The sequence below is a fragment of the Notamacropus eugenii genome, chromosome Y (genome assembly GCF_028372415.1).
Source record: "Notamacropus eugenii isolate mMacEug1 chromosome Y, mMacEug1.pri_v2, whole genome shotgun sequence".
Taxonomy (NCBI): Eukaryota; Metazoa; Chordata; class Mammalia; order Diprotodontia; family Macropodidae; genus Notamacropus; species Notamacropus eugenii.
Genome location: NC_092880.1, coordinates 12512477 through 12524037, shown reverse-complemented (window position 1 = coordinate 12524037; position 11561 = coordinate 12512477). Strand labels below are relative to the sequence as shown.

The 11561-nt window shown below is 34.4% G+C and overlaps 1 protein-coding gene across 1 annotated transcript; it reads right to left on the bottom strand.

The window, feature by feature from the left end:
• Positions 1–6500: 6500 nt before the first annotated feature.
• On the bottom strand, positions 6501–7424 carry LOC140516532 (olfactory receptor 4C11-like). The gene has a single exon (XM_072627486.1). It carries the CDS (start codon positions 7422–7424, stop codon positions 6522–6524), a length of 903 nt encoding a protein of 300 aa, XP_072483587.1. The 3' UTR covers positions 6501–6521.
• Between the last annotated feature and the right edge of the window lie 4137 nt (positions 7425–11561).

The following is an 11561-nucleotide window of genomic DNA, read 5'->3' as shown; positions in this document are numbered from 1 at the left end:
ATTGATTGATTTTTCTTGTTACGTTGCTGTTTAGACAAATTGAGGCTTCTTAAGAGAGGAGAACAAAAATAAATTTAAAAAAACCATCTTAATAAACATAGAGGAAAATATTAATTTAATTTTTTCATGGTAACTTAATGCATTTGATTTTCTAATTTTTATTGTGTATGTGTTTAAGCAATCTTTTAGCATGTCTTGTTCACATATGGAGTCATTTAAAACAATGACTAAAATATTATCCTTTTTTGAAATCCGTTTTTTCTAATAGTAAATTTGACATTGCAGGATGTTATACGTATGTCTACATCCACATTTAATTTTTTTTTTGGAATAATTTATTGTAATTATTTAATTTCTCATAAATGAATGGTACCTTTGTTTTTCTTGGCTGAATCAGTTCCCTTTGTTTGAGAAATTTATTCTCTTCCATCTATGTAATATTTGATTTTTTTTAAGTTACAGCTGTGAAATATGAACCCAATAGTTCCTGGTAACTTAAAATTAGAATTTATCTCTATCACTGTTTTATATGTTAATGCAATGTGGCTGTGCCTTTAGCTGCCTGTACTAAGTGTATCAATAGCGTATATTTTGAAAAATTGTACTAAAAATAATTTTTCTGAGCCAGATATTTAATTCTTACATTGTCTTTTTTGGACTTTGTTTTTCATGTGATGGTGTGCAGAATGGTCGTTGAGATGAGATAGCTAATTTGTCTTTTAAAAGATTCCTAAAAATACTTAACTTTCATCATTTGTCACTGTTTTTCTACACGATTTCTTCATTACATTGTTCATTTTTGCATGTCCAATCAATGAATTTCAGAACAGAGCGAGAAAGTTTTGAAATATTGCCACCATTTTGGGAAAAGAGAAAGTAGTGGGAGGTCATGTATGTACAAGGATACATGATAAGAAAAATAAGATCACAACTGTCTGGCAATCAAATCTCTTCAGCTGAGCTCAAAACCTGTACAACTTGACAGGACTTGTTAGAATTTCTGATGTTTTGACCAGAAATCAAGTTACCTCCATACCCAAAAGAGGAAGGGGAAATGGGCAGTGAAAGTACTCTGAAAATAAAAACATCTGTAGGTTCTATTTTGAAATGTGTTTGTTCTGATGCAAATTTCTTGAAAGGAAATGTCTATTAAATGGTTTAAGACTAAAGAAGACCAAGAAATGTATATTTATGTGCATTAGTGCAATCAATGCTGAGTTTTAAAGAAAGATTGGACAATGATGATAGGAAACAAATAAATAAAATAGAATCACAGGATATGGACCTGGAGCCAAAAGAATGATGCTCTCTCCCTCTCTCTCTCTGATTCTCTCCTCCTCTTTTCCTGTCTCTCTTCCCCTCACTTCCCACTCTCTCACTGTTTCCATCTGTCCCTCCCTCTCTCATTTTCTATTACTCTTCTTCTTTTCTCTCTACCTCCCTTCTTTCTCTCCCTCTCTCCCCTTTTTCTCTCTCTTTCTCCCTACTTTCCCCCTTTCTCCATTTGCCCTCCTTTGCCCCCTCACGTCATATGTCAAAATGCAAAATCACAACTGCTTTTGTCCATTACCTATGTTTACTAGATATAATATGATGCTTCAGTTTCTATACAAGAAAGTGAGTTTTTGTTTCTGTTTTGTATATTTGTTTTTATTATTTTCAATTTAATCTTCCAAAAAAAACAAAATAAATTTATATAAAGAGTTTTATTTCTGTACAGTCCTCCTCAAAGTCCGACAATATTCTTGGAAAAAGTAAATAAAATTAAATGTCTCGATAATATATTGATCTTAATTGAATCCCGGCAGTAAAAGTATAAACTATTGTGAAAATTCAATAAAACAGAAAAAAATGCTTTCAAACCTCATTCCATCTAAGTAGTCAATCTTTGTACTCTAAGACTTGCAAAAGACAAGGACCTTGTATTCTGGGCAGTAGTGAGGTGAATGGAGCTGACCATCAGCACATTTGTCAGATCCTGATGAAGCCCTATTGCTGACTCATTGTACGACCTGTGAAGACTTACTTAAATTCCTATGTCTATATTTCTGTGTAGGCGCATAAATCAGAATAATGAGACTTCTCTTCAATATCACAAGTATTATGTCTGGTGAGACCAATTAAATATGAGAAAAATAATTACTATACACATAGACATGTGTTTAAATCCAAGAAGTACCAACTATATTCCAAAAGCTGAGAGGAATTATTTCTGTGTCTCTTAATTAATATTCCTTAAGTAATACATCTTTCATTTTCTCCTTTAATTAAATACTTTCCATGGTTCCTCACCTCATAGAGAATAAAAGGTGAAGTCCTTACTCAAACATTCAAAGCCTCAAATAATTTAGCTCTCATTTTTTTTTGTTGTCTCACTTTTATCCACTTTAATTCGCCTTCAATGTCCATTAAGTTCAAAAAAGGGAAAAAGGTTATGGAATGGATGTTGAATAGAAAAATAAAGACATGAAGTGATAAGATTTTTGATCATTAGGTAAAGTCAAAGGTTTTGTTTGAAAAGACTGAGGGATAGGAAAAGTGGGGATAGAATGAGACATAGTCAAATGGACAGTGAACAGGGATTGCAGTGCAGTTGCGGGGAGCAAAAGCAGGAAAGGCGTTATAGAAAGAATGTATTTTTTTCATGAGTTCATCATGTTACCATCATTTTACTTAGTCCAGGCATGAGGGATTCTTAGAGGATGTTGGATCTTGGTCACCCAATATTTTGGGAACTCATTATTCGAATTCTTTATCCCATAAGGCTTTAAAGGTCAGAAGAAAGGTAGACACAGAGCCTATTACAATAGAAACTTGGCCAAAATCTGGACGGTGCAGGGATTTCTGTTTTGGTTGTCTTAGAACATACTGTTTTTCTTAACAATTATTTACTGTTCTTGCATCAAACTTTAGAACTAGAAAAGTGATAGTCTCCAGGGAAATGAGGTATGTTTTATGGGGAAATTGGCTCCATACGCTTTGTAACTTAAAGGTCAATTAATGAAGAAATGACCCAATCCAATGTGGTCTAACCTGATCTAGAGCCAAGTCTTGGCTAAAGCAGAATACAGGTGAACAGGGTAGACATTGCAAGTTTCTTATGCTGTGTAGTATTTAACTCTCTCTCAATATATTTCATTACTATTGAAACCAAAAGAAGCAGTTGTACAGGGCTCGCTGTTTCCCTTTAGAATATCCCATTTTCTTACTGTTGAAAAAATATTTTCTTAAAATCTTCAAGTATTAGAGATAAACGGATTTTTCTGTGCAACATTCTAAATATAGTAAAGGTGGATTCAGCTCTAGAGAAGTTTACCAAGTACTTTTCTTACATCATAATTTTTAATTGTAGACATATTCAATAATAAACTGAGTATTTCAGTTTAGCTCAAGCTGTTCAATCCACTCTAAGCCACATCATTTGCATTTTCTGTATGGAGGACCATGAATGTGTGGTTAATTAACAAGTACTCCCAGGAGATAGTGGAAATTTTTTTTTTTTTTAAAGAATTTATTTACTTTTAGTTTTCAACATTCGCTTCCACAGAATTTTGAGTTCCAAATTTTCTTGGCCATCTCTCCTCTCCACCCACTCCAATACAGCGTGCATTCTGACTGTCATTTCCCCCAATCTACCTTTCCTTCCATCATACACCTCCTTTCTTACATCCTTTTACCTTCTATTTTCTTGTAGGGCAAGATAAATTTCTACACATCATTGCCTGTATGTTTTGTTTTCCAGTTGTAAGCAAAAATAATTTTTAACATTCATTTTTAAAACTTTGAGTTCCAAATACTCTCGCTTCCACCTTCCCCACCATCCCCACTGAGAAGGCAAGTAATTCACTATAGGTCATACATATGTAGTTATGCAAAACACTTTCATAACAGTCATATTGTGAAAGACTAATTATATTTCCCTCTATCCAATCCTGCTCCCCATTTATCCTATTCTCTCTTTTGACCTGATCTCTCTTAAAAAGCATTTACTTCTAATTACTCCCTCCACCCATTTGCCCTTCCTTCTATCACTCCCCCACCTCCTACTTAACCCATTTTCCCCTACTTTCCTATAACGTAAGATAGATTTTCATACCACATTGAGTGTGCCTGTTTTTCACTCTTTCCCTCTCACCTCCTCCCTCTTCAACTCCATGGAAAAAGCTTTTTCTTGCCTGTTTCATATTAGATAATTTGCCTCTTTCTATTTATTCTTTTCTCCTTCCAATATATTCCTCCCTTATTCCTCAGTTTTATCCTTTTAGCTATCATCCCTACCTATTCAACTCATCCTGTTCCTGTCTATATGTATGTTTATAAGTATATAATCTGTCTATATGTATATATTCCCTCCAAATACCCTAATACTGAGAAAAACCTCAAGAGTTACAAATATGATCTTTCGATGTAGGAATGTAAACAGTTCAACTTTAGTAAGTTCGTTATGATTTCTCTTTCCTTTTCACCTTTCATACTTTTCTTGTTGTGTTTGAAAGTCAAATTTTCTATTCAGCTCTGGTCCTTTCAACAAGAATGCTTGAAAGTCCTGTATTTCATTGAATGACCATTTTTACCCTAAAGTATTACACTGAATTTTGCTGGGTAGGGGATTCTTGGTTTTAATTGTAGCTCATTTGACATTTGGAATATCATATTCCAAGCCCTGTGTTCCCTTAATATAAAAGCTGATAGACCTTCTGTTATCTTGATTGTATTTTCATAATATTCAAATTCTTTGTTCTGACTGCTTGCAATATTTTCTCCTTGACCTGGGAGCTGTGGAATTTGGCTGCAATATTTCTAGGAGTTTACCTTTTGGGGTTTCTTTCAGGAGGCGACCAATGCATTCTTTCAGTATCTCTTTTACTTGCTTGCTTTAAAGTATCAGCGCAGTTTTCCTTAATAATTTCTTGAAAGATGATGTCTAGGATCTTTTTTGATCATGGCTTTCAGGTATTACCATAAATTTTAAGTTATCTGTCCTGGATCTATTTTCCAGGTCATTTGTTTTTCCAAGGAGATATTTCACACTGTCTGCTATTTTTTCACTCTTTTAGATTTGTTTTATAATTCTTGATTTTGTGTAAAGTCATTAGCCTCGATCTGCTCCATTTCATCTTTCCTCAGTGCCCTTTTGGACCTCCTTTTCCATCTGATCAATTCCGTTTCTTAGGGCATTCCTCTCCTCACTGATTTTTTGAATCTCTTTTGTCATTTGGGTTATTGTATTCTTTAAAGTGTTATGTTCTTCTGCATTTTGGGGTCTCCTTTAGCAAGCAGGTGACGCGTTTTTCATGATTTTCTTGCATTGCTGTCATTTATGTTCCCAATTTTTCCTCTGCTTCTCTTACTTGATTTTCAAAATCCTCTTTGAGCTTTTCCATGGCCTGAGACCAATTCATATTTCTCTTAGGGGTTTCCATGGAGAAGTTAGGACTTTGTTGTCTTCTGTTTGTATACTTTGGTCTTCCTTGTCACCAAATTAAGATTCTGTAGTCTGATTCTTTTTCTGGTTTTTGCTCATTTTTTCAGCTATTTACACGACTTTTGAAGTCTTTGTCAAGGTAGTTCTCTGCTTCCAGTGTAGTTGGGCGATGTACTTTCAGCCATGCTTCCTGAGATCCTATTAATATGTATTTTTTTTACAGGAAACGATTGACTTTTAATCTGTTTCAACAAAAGGATATATATTTTGGAGAAAAATATTATATAAATCAGAATAGTAAGAAAAAGTAAAAGAAGATTTCCCTAGTAAAAAGGAACACATCCTTCTTTTGTGTCATGAAGATTTGCCTAAATACATCAGGAGTGAAAAAGGTTGCAGGACAAGAATAGAAAGCGAAAAATTGGAATAAACAGCAGCATAGTATAATGAAAATAGCCCTAGGCTCCGATGGAAATGAAAATCCAATATTTCTGTCACTTACTACCTAAATCAGCTAAGATGAAGTGCTTAATCATTATGGTCCTCAGTTTCCTCACATATAAAGGGAAAGGGCTGCATTAGGTTTGAATTATAGGCCCATTAAGCTCCCTTCTTTCTTGAATGTTTTAAGGGCATTAATTTTCCTCCTTAGTCAAAAAATGCTATATCCATATAGCTGCTTCAATATGGGGTGTACAGGCACCATCCATAACTGAAAATTGTAACCATTTATAGTACTGTCCTACTTTTGCTATTTTGGGCTGAACATGATAGAATCATTCCTCATTCTTTACTTAACTGTTTTCATATTATGTTCATAATTTCAGGGGTCAGGGACAAGTGCAAGCAGATAATATTTATTTTTCACATTGTTCCAAAACTTCTTTGAAGCAGAAGGTGACTGTGATTGTGCACCGTGCTAAGGACTTTACAAATATTATCTAAATTGATCCTCATAACAACCCTGTGAGATAGATGTTTTTATTATTCTCATTTTACACTTGAGAAAAGTGAAGTAGGTAGCTGTGAAGTCACATGCTAGTAACTTGGGGGGTGGGGAATGGGAGTATGTATGCTATTTGCCATGGGAACTTACTCACCTGCTCCATAGCTTCCCCATAGCATGTTTTACTTCTGCATTCCTCAGTGTATAGATCAAGGGGTTGAACAAAGGTGTTCCAATGGTATAAAATACAGACACCAACTTATTCACAGGGAAGATAATTGGGGGTCGAGTGTATATGAAAATACAAGGAACAAAGAATATTATGACCACAATTATGTGGGAGGTACAGGTGGACAAGGCTTTACACTTCCCTTCTACACTATGATTTCTTAGTGAATAAAGGATAAAAACATAGGAAGATATTAGAATTGCAAAGCTCCTCATGCATATTATCCCACTATTAGAAATAACCAATAAGTTTATGACATATGTATCAGTGCAGGCCAGTCTCAGCAAAGGCTGCACATCACAAAAATAGTGATCAATCACATTGGGACCACAGAATGGTAAACTGAAGGCAAGGAAAGTCTGAGTGACAGAACGTAGAAAAGACCCCACCCAGGCCAATATGACTAAAATCCCACACATCTTCTGGTTCATGATGACTGTATAGTGCAGAGGCTTACAGATGGCCACACAGCGGTCATAGGCCATCAGGATAAGGGCCAAGATTTCCATGCATCCAAAGGAATGCATTCCAAAGAGTTGGGTCATGCACTCATCAAAGGAGATAGTCTGCTTTTTAGAGAGGTTGTCTACAATCAGTTTGGGAGCTGTAGTACTAGAGAAACAGGAGTCTGCAAAAGACAAGTAGGTCAGGAAGAAATACATGGGAGTCCCAAGTGTGGGACTCGTTTTGATGGTCAAAATGATGAGCAGATTTCCAAACACAGTTGCAGTATAAAAAACCAAGAAGATGGCAAATACTATCTTCTGTTTCACTGGGTCTTGTGTCAGTCCAAGGAGAATGAATTCAGTCACATTGTTTTTCATTTCTATGTCTTTAATGAAAATGGGAAGGAAATAGATGAGAACTAATCATTACTTAAATAGAGGAAAGTAGAATTAGAAAAACAGACCAGGGAATCCTGTGTCCTACTGTGTCATTGTCTGTTCTCAAGTATTTTAGTGTTACTTGTATCCTTTAAATAATGCGTGGAATATTACAAAGAACATACATTTCCCACAATCTATTGTGATCCACTCTAAACATGTCTTGAGCTTGCTTATGAAAGAATAAATTTCTATGTACATATCATTTAATTAATACTTGCTGAAAACTGGCATTCTGCCTGCTTATCTCCTATTGTCCTTCTAGATTCAGTCGTTTTTTCCTCTTGTTACAATATTTCACAGTTTTAATTGATAAGAAATTTTCCCTTTCATCAGAACTAAATAAATATCTTCATAGCTTGTAATAGTTGTTTACACTTCTGATCTGTGGAGTAAATTAGGAGTCAGGAATCTCCCTTCCATATGACCATTCTTCAAATACTTCAAGATGTGACCATGTTTTCCATAAATATTTTATTTTAATAAAACGCATTTCCACTCATTTAAACCATAAAATAGAATATAATATGTAGTGTACTCACCTTCCTCATTGTCAGTCTATGGAAGTCTTACTGCTTGTAAATATCCTTTCTAAAACGTAGCACATTGAACTGGGCAGAATACTCCAGATATGCTCTGATAAGGTCAAAGCACAATGTGAGTATCACAATCCTTATATTGATATTACGTCTTCTGTAATTCAGCAAAAATTTCAATATATATAGGTATATATGTACAAGTGCATGCATGTGTGCATATATGCATATATGTATATATACACACATATATGTCTGTGAAGCAAGTGTAATTAGCATATATACACACGTGTGTATAGATATATGCACATATGTATGACATCTATTCACAGATAGATTAACTTGGAATATATCATCATTTTCCTTCTGTTCATCTATCACTGTAGTGACCATATCAAAAAAGGAAATAAGATTAGTTACATGTGAATTATTCCTACTCAAATTCGTTGTTTTCTGTTGATTGATGTCTTGGGAATGATCACAAATCGTTCAGTAACAATACGTTTCATATATTCTCTCCAAGAATTCAAGTCAACCTCTTTAGTTACATTTCAAGAAACTATCAATCCTTTTGAGAAAATCGTTGGGTTTTTTTCATCCAAAAAAGAAATGGGATAATATTAGTAGTTTATGTTCACAAGTTCACTTTTTACTGAAAGGAGAAAGAAAACCTCACATATCTAGACCGGACAGGCAAATTTCTGGTTGGAATTTCTTATTTTGCAGGTAAGGACACTGAGCAGAAAGAAATTTTAAGTGATTTTCCCAAGGTTATGTAGGTAGTAATTGAAAAAGCCAAGATTCAAATTTATGACTTCTGACTCTAAATTCAGCACTCTTATCCATTCACTCTTGTTTCTTCCACGTAAAATCATTAGTAAATACAAACGATTAATCGCCAATAGATTTGAACTGGCAGTTTTCCAAAAAAGAAAAAAAAATGATTTCCATGTATATGAAAAATGTTCTCAATAACTATTGAATGGAGAAATGCAAACTAAACCGACCTTGAAATGCCATTTGACACCTAAAATATTAGCTAAATAATTAAAGAGGAAAGTGAAAAATATTGGAGGGGATATGGAAAAATTGGGACTTTATTTCATTGTTGGTGGAATTGTGAACAGACACATCCATATTAGAGAGCTATCTGAAATTATGCCCAAAGAATTATTAAACTGCCTATATACTTTCACCCAGAAATACCACTGCTAGATCTTTTTCTGAAGATGACTAAAGAAAAGAAAAAGGACCCACATGTCTAAAATGTTTATAGCGGTTTCTTTGTGGTGGCAAGAAATTGGAAATTTTGGGAGCGCCTGTCATTTGGGGAATGGCTGAACAAGTTCTGGTATATGATTGTGATGGAATATTACTCTGCTAGACAAGTGATAAGCTTGATGATTATAGAAAAAATGGAAATATTTGCATAAAATGTTGAAGAGTAAAATGAGCAAAACCAAGAGAATATTGTATGAAGTAACAGCAATATTGATTTAAGAATGTCTTTGAGCATAAAGTCATTTTGACTATTATGAAAACAAATGCATTAACTGTAAGGGAAGTATAAAGATTCTCTGTGCCTCTGGAGAAAGAACTAGGAATATAGCATGTATGTATGCATGCACGCATTCAGGTGTGTGTGTGTACCTATATATGTACATATACTCTCATATGCGTACACATAAACAATCCATATATGTATATATTATGTGTTGTAAATGTAAGTATACATCTATCTATCTATCTATATCTATCTATCTATCTATCTATCAATCATCTATCTATATATACATATATATGTCTAATGGTAGTCATCTCTAGTTTAGGGAAGGAAAGGACATAAGCAAAACACTGAAATTTGCATAATAATTTCATTACTTATTTCAAAGGAATAAAAAGTTGAACTGAGTAAATTTACAGTGTCGTGTGCAATCATCTTTCTTATACTATGTTATGGAAATGCTTTTTTCTTCTGTAAATCAAAAACTCAAATATTTAAAATATATATGCCAAATAATATATTGAGAATCACTATAATGCCTCTCAGTTATCCATATGATTATATTCACACTAATTAGATGCACTGGTTATCACTGAGACTGTATGTACTGGGAAAAAAGGAAGGTTAATGGCACTGAAAGAAAGGAAGAGTCAAATAACCTCCGATATCAGCACATAAGGGCAGCGAGGTGATGCAGCTAATAAAGCACCAGTCCTGTAATCAGGAAGACTAAACTTCTTGAGTTCAAATTTGGCCTCCGACACAAGCTGTTTGACCCTGGGCAAGTCACTTAACTCTGTTTTCCTCAATTCCTCATCTGCAAAATGAGCTGGAAAAGCAATGGAAAACCAGTCCATTATTTTTGTCAAGAAAATCCCAAATAGAGTCACTAAGAGGTGGATAAAAAAACTTGGAAAAATAACAATAAAACCAAATCACAATTACAACACCTTTCCTCCCTTTTCTAAATTAATTTGTGATACTAATTAAAAAATAAGACAGAAAAGTAGAATTATAATATTTCAGATTTAGAAGGAACTTTAATCTATGGCCCCTAGCTCTATTAACTCCTTCAGCAAAGAAGCAACAAGTGTTTATCTAAGATTTTCTTAAAGATCTTCACCAATGCCATTGAGGATTGGGGTAGAGGAAGACTTTGTTTTCCATTCCAAATACGCATAACTGAAATTGTTAGGAATCTTTCTTTTCCTAGTTATCTTTTTTCTAATTATCTGGTTATTATACTTTCCTTCTCTCTTCCCTTTCTTATACTTCATGCTTTTTCTCCTTCCCTCCTTCCCTTCCTTTCTCCCTCCCTCCCTCCCTCCCTCCCTTCCTTCCTTTGGTTATGCATAATTTTCAAGCTCTAAATGTTATGAAATTGAAGACAATTACTGTTAGATTACAAAAACCGGTGAAGGTTATAGAGAAAGGGGCAAAATCGTGGTGACCACCACTAAACTACAGATTGAGAGTTATTTGAAAGTGACCCACCCAGGACATATTTGAGATATATAATAAATCTCTTATATCACAACATTATATAGCTCCTGAAAATATTTTCTAAGGAAAACCAACAATTTGGCCTAGAAAGACCTAAAATAATGCCTAAGGAAAAAATCCCAAGATTTCGATGGCCACATATCTGTAAAAAGGAGCATCAGACTATGATTTTCAAAGAATAGGTGATGGAGGCAATGTGTAAACTCCCATGTAACCAAAGCCTTGCACTACAGAACTGCCACTACTTTACTGAGACTAGAGTCTCCTTAGCAGGTTTCAATCTCATGCCTTCTGCTACAGTGCTTTGGAGCAACTGGGTTTCCCCATACTTGCATCACCCTGACTTCACTACTTTACCACATCTTCCTTTCAGGAGAGAATTGGGCTGTTTCTATTGCTTTACTTGTGCCCTTGCTTCCTAATACTTTGTCAAATGATGCAGATTATATCTCACTCAGAACAACCTAGAGTTTTTTGGCATGGAACCATTTAATATCAGGTTGTGTTGTGAGAATTGCACACTCTAATAACAAA